At 39.3% G+C, this 18129-nt stretch overlaps 1 protein-coding gene across 2 annotated transcripts in view; it reads left to right on the plus strand.

Annotated features, from left to right (window-relative positions):
• LOC124798300 (ADP-ribosylation factor-like protein 6-interacting protein 1) overlaps nt 1–18129 on the plus strand; it is a 47561-nt gene that overhangs the window by 21031 nt on the left and 8401 nt on the right. For both annotated transcript variants that reach the window (XM_047261636.1, XM_047261644.1), the window contains exon 3: nt 9146–9383. In XM_047261636.1, the coding sequence (XP_047117592.1) occupies nt 9146–9383 (238 nt within the window). The remainder of the gene's footprint in view (nt 1–9145; nt 9384–18129) is intronic.

Consider the following 18129-nt stretch of genomic DNA (forward strand, 5'->3'; position numbering starts at 1 on the left):
GAGTCACTTGAAACATCCGCATTAGTTGAACAACATTCTGTTATTCATTTTTTACTTTCTGAAGTTGAGAAACTGAATATATACTGTAGAATGTCTCAAGTTTATGGTGAAGGTTGTATGAATCGTGCAAATGTTTACAAGTGGGTAGAGCAGTTCAAAAATGGTTGCAACTCAGTGACTGATGAACACTGTTCTGGCCAACCAGCTGCAGTTTCAACTCCCTCGCTTGAAAGTCAAATTGATGGCATTATTCATGCTGACTGCCATGTGACTATGGAAATGATAGTTGATAAAGTTCAAGTTAGTACTGGTACAGTTCATAACATTATCTGTAACAAGCTGAAGTACCGCAAAACGTGTGCAAGATGGGTCCCAAAGGAGTTGATGCAGCTTCACAACCGAGTGAGGTGGCACAGTGGTTAGCACACTGGACTCGCATTCGGGAGGACGACTGTTCAATCCCGCATCCGGCCATCCTGATTTAGGTTTTCCGTGATTTCCCTAAATCACTTCAGGCAAATGTCGGGATGATACCTTCGAAAGGGCACGGCCGACTTCCTTCCCCATCCTTCCCTAATCCAATGAGACCGATGACCTTGCTGTTTGGTCTCTTCTCCAAACAACCCCAACCCATGGCATGGCAGCTTCACAAGGAAACAAGGCTCAGAGTGCGCACAGAGCTGAAGGAACATTATGAGAGAGAAGGTCAAGACTTCCTCAACAAAAATTTAACTTGTGATGAAACTTGGGTTCATTATTATGAGCCAGAATAAAAAAAGACAAAGCATGGAGTGGAAGCACACCAACTCACCTGTCCAGAAAAAATTCAAAACTCAAGCATCAGCAGGCAAAGTCATGTTGATGGTGTTTTGGAATGCTGAAGGTCCAGTTTTTTATGATTATCTCGAAGAGTAGCGTACAATGAACAGTCAATACTACTCGGATTTGCTTTTAAAAACAAGGTGAAGCCAGCCATGAGAGAGAGAGATGTCATGGATCTCGGAAGAGAAGTGTGATTCTCCAGCAAGGCAACACACGCCCTCATATTGCTCAACTAACCCGAGAAACCATTGACAGAATGGGCTGGGAAGTACTGTCTCATCTCCCTTGCAGTCCTAATTTAGCAGTTAGTGATTTCCATTCGTTTGGTGCACTGAAGGAGGCATTATGTGGGAAGAGCTTCCAGGACAAAGACAACATGAAAAAGTTTGGGGAAATTGGTTCAAACATAAAGATACAGAGTTTTTTGCAGCCAGAATAAAAAAGCTTGTAGCCTGTTGAAACAAATGCATAAATGTTCAAGGGGATTATGTTGAAAAGTAGAAAAAGTATAGTTTTGTAAAAATAAATGCTTTTTTCTCCAGACCAATTTGTCTCTTTAATTACTGACTGACCCTTGTACATGAAACTTCAAATATTCTTTAGCTATTTCTCTTAAAGTTCTTGTCTGGATAACAAGTATTACAAAGACAATGGTCATTAAAGGCAAAAAGATCCTCTAGAAAACTGAGGATGTGGATTTGTTTAGTCATACTGGCAGACAGTTGCTAACAGTTTATTAATAAAATGAACTTGGAACATTTAGTTCCAGTCTGAAATCAGACAAATGTAGGAGAACTGTTGTTTTAGCGTAGAAACATCATAATGTGGTTTGTGGACAATATGTACCAAATAAAGTAATAAAAACATCATGAAGACATCCCATGATTTAATAGATGTTTGAAGAATACTGTGAAAATGGGGGTTCTTACACTCTCTCTGTACAAGAGAATGCAGAGAAACTGATGGAGAAAACTTAATAGCTTAAGATTGTCTGTCAAAGTTCTGAATACACGCACTGAAGAGCCAAAGAAACTGGTACACCTGCCTAATCTCGTGTGCAGCTCCGGCAAGCACGCGAAAGTGCCACAACATGACGTGGCATGGGCTTAACTGATGTCGTAAGTAGTGCTGGAAGGAATTGACACCATGAATCCTTCAGGGCTGTCGTTAAATCTGTAAGAGTACGAGGGAATGGAGATGTCTTCTGAACGGCATGTTGCAAGGCATTCCAGATATGCTCAAAAATGTTCATGTCTTGGGAGTTTAGTGGCCAATGTTGTTGTTGTTGTTGTTGTGGTGGTCTTCAGTCCTGAGACTGGTTTGATGCAGCGCTCCATGCTACTCTATCCTGTGCAAGCTTCTTCATCTCCCAGTACCTACTGCAGCCTACATCCTTCTGAATCTGCTTGGTGTATTCATTTCTTGGTCTCCCTCTACGATTTTTACCCTCCGCGCTGCCCTCCAATGCTAAATTTGTGGTCCCTTGATGCCTCAGAACATGCCTTACCAACCGGTCCCTTCTTTTTGTCAAGTTGTGCCACAAACTCCTTCTCCCCAATTCTATTCAATACCTCCTCATTTGTTATGTGATCTACCCATCTAATCTTCAGCATTCTTCTGTAGCACCACATTTTGAAAGCTTCTATTCTCTTCTTGTCTAAACTATTTATCATACATGTTTCACTTACATGCATGGCTACATTCCATACAAATAGTTTCAGAAACGCTTTCCTTGCCATTGCTAGTCTACATTTTACATCCTCTCTATTTCGACCATCATTACTCCCCAAATAGCAAAACTCCTTTACTACTTTAGTGTCTCATTTCCTAATGTAATTCCCTCAGCATCACCCGACTTAATTTGACTACATTCCATTATCCTCGTTTTGCTTTTGTTGATGTCCATCTTATATCCTCCTTTCAAGACACCGTCCATTCCGTTCAGCTGCTCTGTCTCTGACAGAATTACAATGTCATCGGCAAACCTCCAAGTTTTTATTTCTTCTCCATGGATTTTAATACCTATTCCGAATTTTTCTTTTGTTTTCTTCACTGCTTGCTCAATATACAGATTGAATAACATTGGGGAGAAGCTACAACCCTGTCTCACTCCCTTCCCAACCACTGCTTCCCTTTCATGTCCCTCGACTCTTGTAACTGACATCTGGTTTCTGTACAAATTGTAAATAGCCTTTTGCTCCCTGTATTTTACCCCTGCCACCTTCAGAATTTGAAAGAGAGTATTCCAGTTAACATTGTCAAAAGCTTTCTCTAAGTCTACAAATGCTAGAAACGTAGGTTTGCCTTTCCTTAATCTTTCTTCTAAGATAAGTCGGAGGGTCAGTGTTGCCTCATGTGTTCCAACATTTCTACGGAATCCAAACTGATCTTCCCTGAGGTCTGCTTCTACTAGTTTTTCCATTTGTCTGTAAAGAATTCATGCTAGTATTTTGTAGCTGTGACTTATTAAACTGATAGTTTGGTAATTTTCACATCTGTCAACACCTGCCTTCTTTGGGATTGGAATCATTATAGTCTTCTTGAAGTCTGAGGGTATTTCGCCTGTCCCATACATCTTGCTCACCAGATGGTAGCGTTTTGTCAGCACTGGCTCTCCCAAGGCCGTCAGTAGTTCTAATGGAATGTTGTCTACTCCCGGGGCCTTGTTTCGACTTAGGTCTTTCAGTTCTCTGTCAAACTCTTCACGCAGTATCGTATCTCCCATTTCATCTTCATCTACATCCTCTTCCATTTCCATAATATTGTCCTAAAGTACATCGCCCTTGTATAGACCCTCTATGTACTCCTTCCACCTTTCTGCTTTTCCTTCTTTGCTTAGAACTGGGTTTCCATCAAAGCTCTCTATATTCATACAAGTGGTTCTCTTTTCTCCGAAGGTCTCTTTAATTTTCCTGTAGGCAGTATCTATCTTACCCCTAGTGAGATAAGCCTCTACATCCTTACATTTGTCCTCTAGCCATCCCTGCTTAGCCATTTTGCACTTCCTGTCGAAATCAATTTTGAGATGTTTGTATTCCTTTTTGCCTGCTTCATTTACTGCGTTTTTATATTTTCTCCTTTCATCAATTAAATTCAATATTTCTTCTGTTACTCAAGGGTTTCTACTAGCCCTCGTCTTTTTACCTACTTGATCCTCTGCTACCTTCATTATTTCGTCTCTCAAAGCTACCCATCCTTCTTCTACTGTATTTCTTTCCCCCATTCCTGTCAATTGTTCCCTTATGCTCTCCCAGAAACTCTGTACAACCTCTGGTTTAGTCAGTTTATCCAGGTCCCATCTCCTTAAACTCCCACCTTTTTGCAGTTTCTTCAGTTTTAATCTACAGTTCATAACCAATAGATTGTGATCAGAGTCCACATCTGCCCCTGGAAATCTCTTACAATTTAAAACCTGGTTCCTAAATCTCTGTCTTACCATTATATGATCTATCTGATACTTGTTAGTATCTCCAGGGTTCTTCCATGTATACAACCTTCTTTCATGATTCTTGAACCAAGTGTTAGCTATGATTAAGATATGCTCTGCGCAAAATTCTACCAGGCAGCTTCCCCTTTCATTTCTTAGCCCCAATCCATATTCACCTACTATGTTTCCTTCTCTGCCTTTTCCTACTGTCGAATTCCAGTCACCCATGACTATTAAATTTTCGTCTCCCATCACTACCTGAATAATTTCTTTTATCTCATCATACATTTCATCAATTTCTTTGTCATCTGCAGAGCTAGTTGACATATAAACTTGTACTTCTGTAGTAGGTGTGGGCTTTGTGTCTATCTTGGCCACAATAATGCATTCACTATGCTGTTTGTAGTAGCTTACCTGTACTACCATTTTTTTTATTCATTATTAAACCTACTCCTGGGTTACCCCTATTTGATTTTGTATTTATAACGCTGTATTCACCTGACCAAAAGTCTTGTTCCTCCTGCCGCTGAACTTCACTAATTCCCACTATATCTAACTTTAACCTATCCATTTCCCTTTTTAAATGGTTGCACCTACGGTACGGCCATCTGTATTGCTGAGGCACGCAAGCCTCCCCACCAATGGCATGGTCCATGGTTCATGGTTGGGGGGGGGGGGGATTGGAGTGGCCAACAGAAGCGTTTAAACTCAGAAAAGTGTTCCTGGAGCCACTCTGTAGCAATTCTGGATGTGTGGGGTGCCACAATGTTGTGCTGGAATTGCCCAAGAATGTCGGAATGCACAATGGACCTGAATGGATACAGGTGATCAGACAGGATGCATACATGTGTGTCACCTGTCAGTCATATCTAGATGTATCAGGGGCCCATATCACTCCAAGTGCACATGCCCCACACCATTACAGAGCCTCCACCAGCTTGAAAAGTCCCCTGCTGACAAGCAAGATCCATGGATTCATGAGGTTTTTTCCTTACCCATACACGTCCATCTGCTCAATACAGTTTGAAACGAGACCCCCTCTGACCAGGCAACATGTTTCCAATCATCAACAGGCCAATGTTGGTGTTGACGAGTCCAGGAGAGGTGTAAAGCTTTGTGTCACGCCATCATCGAGGATACATGTGTGGGCCTCTGGCTCTGTTGAATGGTTCGCATGCTGACGCTTATTGATGGCCCAGCATTGAAATCTGCAGCAGTTTGCGGAAGGGTTGCACTTCTGTTGGACCCTCTCTTTCAGTATCTTTTCTGGCCGCAGCTATTGAGATTTGATGTTTTACTAGATTCCTGATATTCACAGTACACTTGTGAAATAGTTGTACGGGGAAAATCCTCACTTCATTGTTACCTCGGAGATGGTGTGTCCCGTAACTCATCCACCAACTGTAACACCACATTCAAAACTCATTTAAATCTTGATAATCTACCACTGTAGCAGCAGTAACCAATCTAAAAATTGTGCCAGACTCTTGTTGTCTTATATTGGCGTTGCCGACTGCAGTGCTGTATTCTGCCTGTTTACTTATCTTTGTATTTGAGTATGCATGCCTGTACCAGTTTCTTTGGAGCTTCAGTGTGTAAAGCAATGAGCACATCACAACCTTTAATCCAATCTTTTATTGCTGAGTCTGGTGTTGAAACTGATGATTGTAGACTCTAAGTCAAAATATTAAGTTTTGGCTTTAAACAAATGGGTAATACCATATCAATGTTTGACCACTGCACACACAAATGAAATATTAAAACTGAATGACATTTAGACTCCCCAAAGTGATCAAGGTTCCAAACCATGATGAGATTGCTATTGGATTTTTCATGGATTAATCCGGTGAATTAATTTATTACTTTGTTCATAATTGTCAAGGTTCTTGTTACTAGTAAAGTGTACAGGTCACTCTCGTTTACAAAAATGTAAAAAAAAAAAAAAAAAAAAGAAGAAGAAGCTAGTATCTCGATCCACCTCCTGTCTTGGGATCCTAGAGTGTATTCTAATCCTGAACGTTGTTGTTCCTGGAGTAAAAACAGTTACTCTTAGGGAATTAGTATTAGTTCAGAGGAAACCTTCGTAGCAAAGCTCTCATTCAATATATCACAATTACTGCAAGCAGGTACACAGACAGATTCTGTTGCCCTAAATTTCTGAAAAGTTGACATTGTATCTCACTGTTGACCAGTAACCACAATACAATCATAGGGAGTATTTTCACAGATATGCAACTGGCTTGATGACTGTTCTATGATTTAACAGGGAGTGTCATCAGCACTACTAGAGTGTTAGCTGATTACTGTTATCAACAAGTATCGTAATTGGATGATCATAAGGAAATGCTGAAGATCCAAGAGACATTTTCCACTTGTAATGAATGACTGTTATGATTTCTGACTGTAGGATTAGTGGTTAACTACCAGAGTACACCACATTGTTTAATTAAACAAGCATATGAAATGAGATGAACACACAAAATCAATATAACGGAAGGCAGACGGAAGGCTTAAAAGACATTGGAATAGATCTGGGGAAAATGCTGTGCATCTTTAAAAGAAATCTCGTACAAGATGCAAGTGCACCCAGTTATAGACAGCATTCGGAGCCCATATCAAGTAGATATGAGGGTTGACCGTGAACAAATTCAGATGCTTATTGCTAGGATCGTAACACGTAGTTATAGACCATTTGAAAACAGAACAGAGGTGTTTAGGGAGCGTAAAGAGGAGGTTTTGGATGAAATGTGACATTGCTATCACGAAAGCCAAATGGAAAACCATCACCTGGTTAAAGCTGGTTTGTCATAGAGCACATTGTCATGCTGATACACTTACTCATCTTCACCAAATTGTTCCTCTACTATACACAGTACACAGTGCTGTAAGGTATGTTCATATCCTTCCACAGTTGTATTTTCTCAAGAGCAAGACACTACGCATTATGGCAGGTAATATTGTTCAGGCATTTGCCAAATCCAAACCCTTTCATTAGAGTGCTGCAGGGTATCGCATGATTCACCACTCCAAATCGTGGATTTCTGGTCATCAGCTGTCTTTACACCACATCAAGTGGCCCTTAGCACTGACTGAGTGGCACTTAGCACTGACTGCAGAAATGTGTGGCTTATGAGGAGCTGCTTGACCATTGTACTCATTCTTTTTAACTCCTTTTCCACAGTCGTGGTAGCTGGACTGTTGGTAGCACTTTTGAAATAGCGATTCTTTCTACTGATTTCATGTGATTTTCTTAAAACGTCCTCCACAATGATAAATGTTCCATCAATACTTGATGTCTGCTTCATCTTGGTTTGTTCCTTTGCATTTCCACTGCAGTCACAAGAGTTGACTTAGGCAGCTTTAGGAGTGTCAAAATATCACTGGTGGATTTGTTGTTCAGGTGACATCTGATAACATCTCTTGATGGATCCATTCTGCTGTTACTGTTTCTCCACTGACAACACGATGTCCCTACCTTCTTTCATACTATTGGGTCCACCTCTCATGATGTCTATTGCTCAGTTACACATTACACAGGGATATCCGGACACTTTTGATCAGATAGTGTATGTAGATGTAGTGCTGTTAAGAAATATACTGAGTATTCGTGTCTGAAAATTAAAATGTAAGAAAACATCACCCATTGGTATAAAATAATCATTTTACAAGTAAATATAGATTCATCAATAAAGGTATTTCTTTCTTCTAACTCATGTTGACACTGAAGCATACATCAGATGTAGCGTTATCAGTTGAATTAGTTCCTTGTTCACATTAATTTGTCTTTTATTCAGGAACTTTAATGGCAGTTTCTAGTAAAGAAACTGCAATTGCACCTAATATAAGTTTCTTCGCAGCATTATTTCAAAAATTGATGACGCCTCATTAACAGAGGAAACTTTGATGGTCAATAATCACACACAGGTACAGCAGGCAACCAAAGACTGCTGAAACAACTACAAGCAAGTGATGTACAGATTGATAGTGTACATGTGTGTGCCAGAAAACCCCCTAAACCTCAGTGAAAAGATCCATATGGTTAACAAGTCTTAAAGGCCTTGCTGGGAAATTGATAAGAAGTTACTCAAACTCAAAAGTATAATTCCTTTACTGTGTTTTTTTTTTTTTTTTTTTTGAAGATTGTTGTTAATTGTCACAGAAAAGGGGGAGGGGTGGTGTAAAATGAATAAAAGGAGAAAGTATAGAGTTGAAGAAATCTATCCTCTGCTCAGGGGTAGTGGCTTTAATGAAGAAAGTTATGGCCAAGAAATCAAAGTAAGCCAAAAAATGCAGTTTACACAGAGCTGTCAACATCCCACAAAATAAATAAATAAATAAATAGAATAAAATCAATTAGTTTTCCAAAGCCCAAGTGTGATCGAATTTGTTTTGTGAAAATCACAACAGTGAAAAACTTTTGGAAGACTTCAGTGAGTAAAACTCGCATTTCATTCATTTCGAGATGTTTACTCTTTCTAAAGTCAAAAAAAGAAAACAAGATTGGACCAATGAGAGTGTTAAGACGTGCTCTTTGGGGCGTTAGAGAGAAATTATCATTTCTCATCTTGGCAGATAGCACACACCTAATTAACACCTGACTAGTACACAGTGACATTGTTAATGAACTAACCGTTCTAAACATTGTCATGACCATAATAATTGTTGTAACTGTGTTGTCAGTCCTCAAAAAGTCAATTCAGTTTATCCTTCAGAAATACATTATTTTCCTCAGTGGTAGGAATCTGTTTGAGAATGAGACTGCCATGTATGACTACACAAGAAATGGCACAAACACCAAATTAGACTGTAGAAACTCTTGTAAGGTCCTTAAAGCCCTATAGCTTTATAACCAATGTTACTTCTTACTTTTTAATAATCATTGTATTGTTTTTACAGCCTTTTCTGGTACCTTGACCCATCTGTGTTAACTACAATATCAGTTGTGGGTCTGTTAACAACTCTAGTCGATTACCTGGTGCCCACATTGACAGCTAGTATTTGTCATCCTGACAGTTGGACTGGAGTCAAGGAACGACAGTTGGAAGATATTTGTCGTAGCTTGGCATCCTTGCAAGGCCAAATCACACATTGGATATGCATTTTATCAGAAACGCGTCAATCTAGACCCAGGCTGGTAAGTCAAGCCACACCTTTACCCATTATGCCTGCATTTTGCGTATTTTTCTTCACAGTAGTTTTTAGATTTTAGTGGCTCAAATGGGAATATTTCCCATAACTGTTAAACTGGAACTGGTGTATAATACAGTCATCTTAGTAAAAAAAAACTTAAAATAGCTGTTATTGAAAGAGATGCATTTGAAACTTTCTTAAAATTTTAATTGTACACAACGTGTTTGAAATAATTCTGATCTGATGTGAGTATTTAGTCTGAAAACCTTAGTAGTTGTAGGTTTGTTTTGATTTTCCCTTCAAAAATTGCTTCCTTTTTACAAAAATGGAGCTCTTTGGGCCATTTCACGCCAAGCGATGTAATTTTGGAAAAAGTTGCCTTATGACCGTCATGGATTTTGGTAAAATTTTTTGTGATCGTTTGTGTATGTTCCCAAAAACATTGGCAAAGTTTCACAAACACTAATTCAATACTTTCGGAGATATAGCCATTCATTTGTCCCCATAGTGAAACTATGACAGTTCACCCATGAGCTTTCGGCAACTTTGAAACGTAACGTCTCCAAGAATATTTTCTTGAAAGAAACAAAACTGAGCCTTCTTGTACATATTGCACTTTCTTAAGCAGAATAATAAAAACAGATTTACTGAGCAATGTTCGTATGGACAATTCGAAACAAAATCAGCTGGGAAAAAAAACCACTCGAAAAAAACTTTTTATATCTCCATAAGTATTTGTAGGATAAACCTGAAACTTTGCACTTAATAATTTACCAATATGAGGTCATAGAATACACAGTTTCATTCTCATGCTGCTTTCGATTAGTGTATGTATTGAGGGTAAAGTTGACAATTCTTTTAAACACAAAAATACATATTTTTGGCCTATTTTTACAAAACCTTCTTCTGTAGACTTTTTTAAACCATTTTCATTAGAAATACCACATCATCAAACCACTGTGAAAAACTGTCATTGATAAGGTGGAGGTGCATTGAAAATGGGCCTCCTATTTCTCTGGCACTCAGTTGTTTAATACAGTCTATGGAAGATTAAATCTAAAGTACTGAGGATTAGGACATTAGCCTGTATCAGAAAAATTGAAAATAAGTAGTGTTGTTGTTTGGTAATTAAAAAAAAAAAACATTAGTGCAGCATTCAGCTTTGCAGAATTCTGTTTATAAAAAATGAAATGGAATAAAGAATCCGACAAAAAGAATAGTTTTCTCTTTTTTTGTGCTCTAGTAATTTGAGGCAATTAGGTTTGAAAAGTGTAATTTTTTTCTTCTGTGTTATCAAACTTTCTCCCCAAACAATTCCATCATGGGCATCATATGGCCGGCAGTATAGTTTTCCTCTTGACATCCTACAGCAAATAAATGAAACCTGTAACACTTACAGAAATAACACTTACAGAAATGTATCGTCAGGCTTGAGATACTGTGTAAAGAAACTCATGGGCTTGGGAACATGTAGTAAAGAAACTCGACTGGGGCTGCTGTTGCACAGCTATAGCTACCGCGCATTGGTGTTATGGGATGGGAATGCTGGTTTTCTCTGTCCAGAAGGAAGCTGCTGTGGCAAGCCACTATGGACAATAGCAACACATTTATACAGTTTCTCATATGTACCATATAAATCGCAAACTATGCTGACACGAAGAGCACTATACCTTAAACCGTAATTAAACTAGCATGTCAATAGCATTATAGAATAAAAAGGTATACTAATAATTCTCTATAACTTGAATCCATTCCATGAAAGGTCAAGAAGACTGCTGTGAACTTCATCAAAATTTACACAATGTCACAGTGCAGTAAAACTTGAAAGCTACTTAAACGATTGTGCTAGAGCTGTTATGCAACAATTTTATGGCCATGATCTTCACTGCCTTGGTAACGCACATTTAAATTGCGAAGTTTATAACCAGTTTGATGTTGTATAGCAGAAAACGGAATTAAATACATCACAATGAGTCGTGACAAGACATTGATTTTTTTAAGTTTTTCGAGTTATTTGTACTTTTGTCTCCCTTCCTAGTCACAAAGATTTTTTATATTGCCTTCTCTAGAGAGTACTAAACAATTATTGAATTATAGTTTGAGTCTCAGTGGAAGATGGGTCAATTTTCAATGCACTTCCACCTTATCGCCATTTTTAGGGCTATATATGCTAGCATTGTATAGCTAAATGTAGTTTTTAGGTGGTTGAGAACATGGTCTTTCAAATGAAAAGGATTAAGAGTCTGTAGAAGACTTTTTATGAAAGTGTACCAAAAATTGTCAAATTTGCTCTCAATTTGTAAACTGTTGGAACACAGTAGGAAAATGAAATTTTATGTTCTAAGATCTTGTATTGAAGAGTTATTATGTGCGAAGTTTCAAGTTTATGCTGCAATTAGTTCTGGAAATATAAGAAGCTAAACTCAACATTTATTCAGACATCTATTTTTTTGGCCAAATTTGCTTCACCTTATCATTGTATTCTAGGGCCTTACATGCTCACATTGCAAATAAAATATAGTTTGTTAGGTTATTTAGAACATGATTATTAGACTGAAAAGTGTATGAAAGAGTCTGAAGAAGACTTTTTAGTGGGCCAATAGAGCCACCTTTTTTTTGTTGTTGTAATCATACACCACAATGTCAAAACTTTCAAAATATACTGTTATTCATTCACTTTTTCGTGTTGAAACGCACCACAAAATTTAAAAAACAATTGTCATTATCAGTAGCTGTAGACTGCATCTTCAGACGATGATTGACAGCCATCTGTATCTCCTTCATGTGGTAGGTTTTTGTGAATTATTACGATCCTAGTGTGGGAGTCAGTGACTTGAACTGGGACATTGAACCTACACCTGCATGACTATGCTGCAATTCACACTTAAATGCCTAGGAGAGGGTTAGTTTTGAACCACCTTCAAACTGTTTCTCTGCTGTTCCACTCTCTAAACGCATGTGAGGGGGAAAATGGACAGGTCTGATTTCTCGTATTTGATCACAGTGTTCATTTTTCCCTATATAGGCTGGTCACAATAAAATATTTTCGCAGTCAGAGGAGAAAGTAGGTGATTTAAATTTCATGAAAACTTCTTGCCGCAGTGAGAAATAGTTGCCACCCCAACTCGCTTATCATATCAGTGACACACTCTCTCCCATTTTGCAATAATAGAAAACAAGCTGCCCTTCTCTGGACTTTTATGATGTTTGATGATTGTACTTTTTCTTCATTATGGGCAGGATTCACATAAAGATTTTGTGTATGATAATACAATTGTTTCATGGAAGTTTAGCCAGCACGTCCTCTGCTGTGTGACTTGCTTCCCATTCACAGCTTCTTTCATAATAGTCAAGTGGTAATTAAGATAATACTCCCAATCAATAATCTATTCATGATTTATTTTGTGAATAACGGAAAGGCTTGTCATCCTTTAATCGTGCATTTCTCGCAATGCTCTTCCAGTCAGTAGGCCAGTTCACTTTTATGACTATTTTGTTCTGTAGTGATTGCCAAAAGTGCAAAGTCACATTCAAATTTCGCTATGACCGACAAATAGAAATTGTAAATCAATGCTTTCGAGGTTAGGTATTTCGTGAACAGCTGTTAAGCACATTGCAACAACAAATTTGTTTAGGTTCTGTCCTCCATGACAATTACTAAAATAGGAAAATTTCTGAACGCATGAAATAGTTTCATTTTATGATTCTGTCATATACTGCAGAATTAAAAGATTTCAGTTCTAACTTAGAAAATAAAACGTTGTTGCTAGGATCAGGTGGTGCAAACAAAACTTGCTGTAGATCAAAGCTCCAAGAAACAAAAGTCCCATAAGTTTTTTGCTCTCTTATTGTGTGGTGACACCATGGCAAAAGATTTGCACACGAAGGGAATTAAACTTTTTTCTTCTGGTGGCTTCAAGGCACCATCATCTCTTGAAATGGGAAAGGTTATTATAATACAGAGTGGTACGACCCCATGACATTTTCTTCCCTGGCTGTGCCCTGGGAAGAGGAACAAGCCAGACATTTGGGAGTGGAATACTTCAGCCATACTTGGTCTGTACTCATTCTGAGGGATTACTGGTACTGCAACAAAAGTACTAATTTTTGTTGAAATCATGGAAGACAAATTTGGGGAAGCTGTGTCTGGGGGGAAAATGTAGAATGGTTAGTTATTATTTAGAACTCCCTCTGCTGCCCCATCTACTGCTTCTTCAGGCATGTGATTGTCTAGGTTACATATGTGTGACTATTGCCTAACGCAAAACTTTGAACATGGTCCAAGGAATCACCTTCCACAGAGGTCTTGTGTTCCAAACAGATGAGGAACTATGGACTTATCTCCAGTGGCACGGCATATATTTAACAGATGTGTACAAAAAGTGCCCAAGGATAATCGTAAGGATACAGGCATCTTTATTTTACCCTTTGAAGAGAATGTCTCCCAGAGACAGTTAAAGTCATATTGTACAATTGTGATGTGAACCATGTCATCCCGCTGTATGATGGACCCAAAATGCAGTAACTGTGGATGATCACTCCATACAGGTAGTCCTTGTGAACATCCACCTTTGTGTATCAACAGTGTGGAACACTACCATCCACATTCACCAGTTTGCCCAGTTTTCAAGAAAGAACAAAAAATCCAGGAATATAAATCTATCAACCATCTGTCATATACCGAGACATGGAAGAAATATGAAAGCGTACATCCTGTGGATATGATGATCAGTTACACTAATATCATGACCACCATCTGCCTTCTCTCCCTCACCCTCCCCACCTCAGCCTTCCCAGCCTAGATCCCCCTCCATCCTCCTCTCCCGTGGTTCGCACAGTACCTTCTTTAGGAACCCCTTCCCACACCAAGCCAGAGGCATTCTCCTTCTTTGCTGTCTACTGGTGACAGGACTCCCTCTCCCCAGCAATCCCAGGCCAGAGGCAGATATGAAACAGTGGCTGAAGGAGCCACAATCTGTGGGTCCCAGGGCTGTCCGCCCTGCATCTTTCCCTGCACTCAATGCTTATGACCCCATGAGCGAATCTTACCTACAAAAAATTATGAATGAAATGAAGAAGGAGAATCAGAACAATGCTCCTCCGGCGCCTCCAAAGGCACCGGACCCTTCACACAGTCTGATTCTGTGCTGACGTTTATGGATGAGGTTCCATCTCACTGGTGATGGGCTATGGCGTGAATGGTCCTTCTGGCCCCTTCACACCTACCCCAGCCACCAGTCATGCCTAACCTGGCTACCACCCGTGTCATGTCATGTGATCATTCAGCAGAATTGTAATGGGTACTACTGTCACATATTGGATCTACAGCATGTTATTTCCTCTTCTGCAGTTTGCACTGCTGTCCAAGAAATGGACTTCATTGGTGACCATTCTCGCACACACGCACATATCCATCCACACATACAGACACAAGCAGACATATTTAATTGGTCTTTAAATATGTCTGCTTGTGTCTGTATGTGTGGATGGATATGTGCGTGTGTGCGAGTGTATACCTGTCCTTTTTTCCCCCTAAGGTAAGTCTTTCCGCTCCCGGGATTGGAATGACTCCTTACCCTCTCCCTTAAAACCCACTTCCTTTCGTCTTCCCCTCTCCTTCCCTCTTTCCTGATGAGGCAACAGTTTGTTGCGAAAGCTTGAATTTTGTGTGTATGTTTGTGTTTGTTTGTGTGTCTATCGACCTGCCAGCGCTTTCGTTCGGTAAGTCACCTCATCTTTGTTTTTATATATAATTTTTCCCACGTGGAATGTTTCCTTCTATTATAATGATATCATTAATTTGAATCCAACAATTACGTTTGTTATTGTCACTGTTGCATTTCGAAATCTTTTCTGTCGTCTTATTTTCCTCTTTCTGTTTTTGCCAGTAGTTTCACTTTGTATTCACCTTCTCCTTCTTACCGTAATCTGCTATACTATTTTATCCCGCCTATATATATACTAAATAATACGTAACCCACTTCCAAAGCACAACCAAAAAATTTTTTTTGCCGCTTTCAGCACTACCGCCGCTATAATATCCACCGTTTCTAGTTCACAAACAGCTCCTTTCACCTTTTAAACAACCATTTCGGCCAGTTCTAATAACTTTCGCTTGATTTCCATTTCCGTTTTTCCCACATCACTTATAATTCTTAGCCGCTTCCCACAGGTTTTAACGTCATTATTTCTTCGTCAGACAATTGTTAGCCTCATTTTCATAATCTGCCACCACAATACCACTCCTTTTAATATACTACATGCAGTTTTTTCGAAATTTTCCCGAATTTCTCCGTCCTTTAACATGTTTTGGCGGCAACACAACCACCTAACCTTTATGCACATCGTTGTCTACCAACCCAAGTCCAACATAGCCCAGCTGTAACCAACACCTTTTCGCCTTTTCTCATTCCAGATCTCCAGTTTCTTTCCGGTTCACCTTTATCTCTCCCCATATATTTTTATTTTCATTTTCATTTCACCTCATGTTACACTTTCCACCTTCTAATACCATGTCACCCTCACAACACCCCCACAACGACCTGGTCTTTAAATATGTCTGCTTGTGTCTGTATGTGTGGATGGATATGTGCGTGTGTGCGAGTGTATACCTGTCCTTTTTTCCCCCTAAGGTAAGTCTTTCCGCTCCCGGGATTGGAATGACTCCTTACCCTCTCCCTTAAAACCCACTTCCTTTCGTCTTCCCCTCTCCTTCCCTCTTTCCTGATGAGGCAACAGTTTGTTGCGAAAGCTTGAATTTTGTGTGTATGTTTGTGTTTGTTTGTGTGTCTATCGACCTGCCAGCGCTTTCGTTCGGTAAGTCACCTCATCTTTGTTTTTGTATATAATTTTTCCCACGTGGAATGTTTCCTTCTATTATAATGATATTATTAAATTCAGTTTTTCAAATGGAAGCATGCAGTTTTTCGTTCCAGAATTATACATCTGGATTGTTTCTACTGCTCTTTATCCAGTCATCTAAATCTTCATTACCTAAAAACATTTACATAGGACATGACAAAACTAAATATTTTACAAACAGAATAAATTAAATGTTTTTCAGCATGCGTTGAGATATTCAGAAAGGCAAGATATAATTAATCAAGTATCCTCTTATTTCAGGGAAGTATTTATTGTTGAGAGCAGCATAAAATTTTGGGTGCTGCATATTCAGTCTACCATAAAAACATCTAGAAAACCTCAATTTAAATATCTTTCTTCCCAGATGGACAAAATTGTGATATTACATGTAAAATAAGAGAAAGGCAGTCACTCACCTATAGCAGACTGAAGTGTGGAGCATAGGAACAAGTAACAGAAAACGCTGTTCACAAAAGCTTTCGAGCTCCTGCTGTAGTAAAACTCTTAACAGAGCACGCTCTGCCCCCGCCCTCTCCACACACACATGCCCACAAATGAACACTCCTACAGCCATTGTGAGACTATTTATTGATTATCAGTTATTGAAAGCAATTGTCTGGGCTGATGGACATGGTAAAGGGGTACGGGAAGGACACATGAGGGAAGGGGGTGGCAGTTAGATAGAGTGAGGTAGGTCTTAAGAAAGATGACTCAGTGGCAGCACAACATGACAAAAAGAGTTCAGAGGGTAGAGCACATAAGATATAAAGAGAAAAGAATAAGATATAAAGAGAAAGGAAGGTGGTGGGGGGGGGGGGGGGGATGACATACGCGGAGGTAAAGATGTAGACAGAGAGGGGAGAGAGAAATGGGAAAGGGAAAGAGAGAGAATACTCGAGCTCACTTGTGGGAAGAGATGGTACACAATCTGGACATGGAAGGAGTAGCATGGGCAGAAGAGAGAAGGGAAAAAATAGAGGAATTTGGGGTGGAAGGAGTATAAAATTGTGGTATGTACACACAAAACCTTCTCGGACATCCATCAAGATGACTGCATTGAAATTCTGCAGAGTTTCGATGAGTGCCGCTTTCAATATGTTGTGGCGAAGTGCCGAGATTACACAGGCATCCCAGAATGGTGGGGCTGTTTCTCTACACTGTGTCTCCTTGGTATGGGAGTTGGTGATCTGTGGTGGGAGATGCAGACTCCTGTTAGACTGTCAGTGCTTTCAGTATTGCCCACATTTGCAATGTGTCAGCTGCTGGCCGTGGTCGTGGCTTATAACTGCTAGAGCAAGACTTTGTTCCTAACATAGCTGGCAGCCCTCATCAGCAATATACTGTGGGAGACTGTACGGCACTATTATATACGTGATTTCCTTTTTTGTACTTGTTGTTTTTATTTTTGGGTCTCTCATTGCAGTAATTATAATCTGTTTACAATTAAAAGTGTGATAATATTTTTAGATAAAATACTTTTACAAGAAGAATTTGCAGTTCTGTATGGACTGCATATATCTACTTTTCTGTATGACGAGCAAAGTACTTGCATTAGAATACATACTGTCAATGTCCATCCCCACTGTCTTCAATACAATGGCTTCCACATCTGTTTCCTCTTTGGAACTTGTGGCAGCACTGAAAATGGCTTGAGGGAATGCACCAGAGTGATTGTCGCAGTACTATGTGGATCAGGACTATCTCAACTAGTTACAGCGTTGCCTCTTAGTGAGAATTCCAAATGTTAGTAATATTGCTGAAGGAGAAAACTAGCACAAACATAGCTGTGCTGCAAAAATTTATGATCTTTCTCAAAGTTTGTAGATGTATTCAGTACATATAAAATCCTGAAAACATAAAAAAAAATCCAAGATGATAAAATACCATTA

The sequence above is a fragment of the Schistocerca piceifrons genome, chromosome 1 (genome assembly GCF_021461385.2).
Source record: "Schistocerca piceifrons isolate TAMUIC-IGC-003096 chromosome 1, iqSchPice1.1, whole genome shotgun sequence".
Classification (NCBI taxonomy): domain Eukaryota; kingdom Metazoa; phylum Arthropoda; class Insecta; order Orthoptera; family Acrididae; genus Schistocerca; species Schistocerca piceifrons.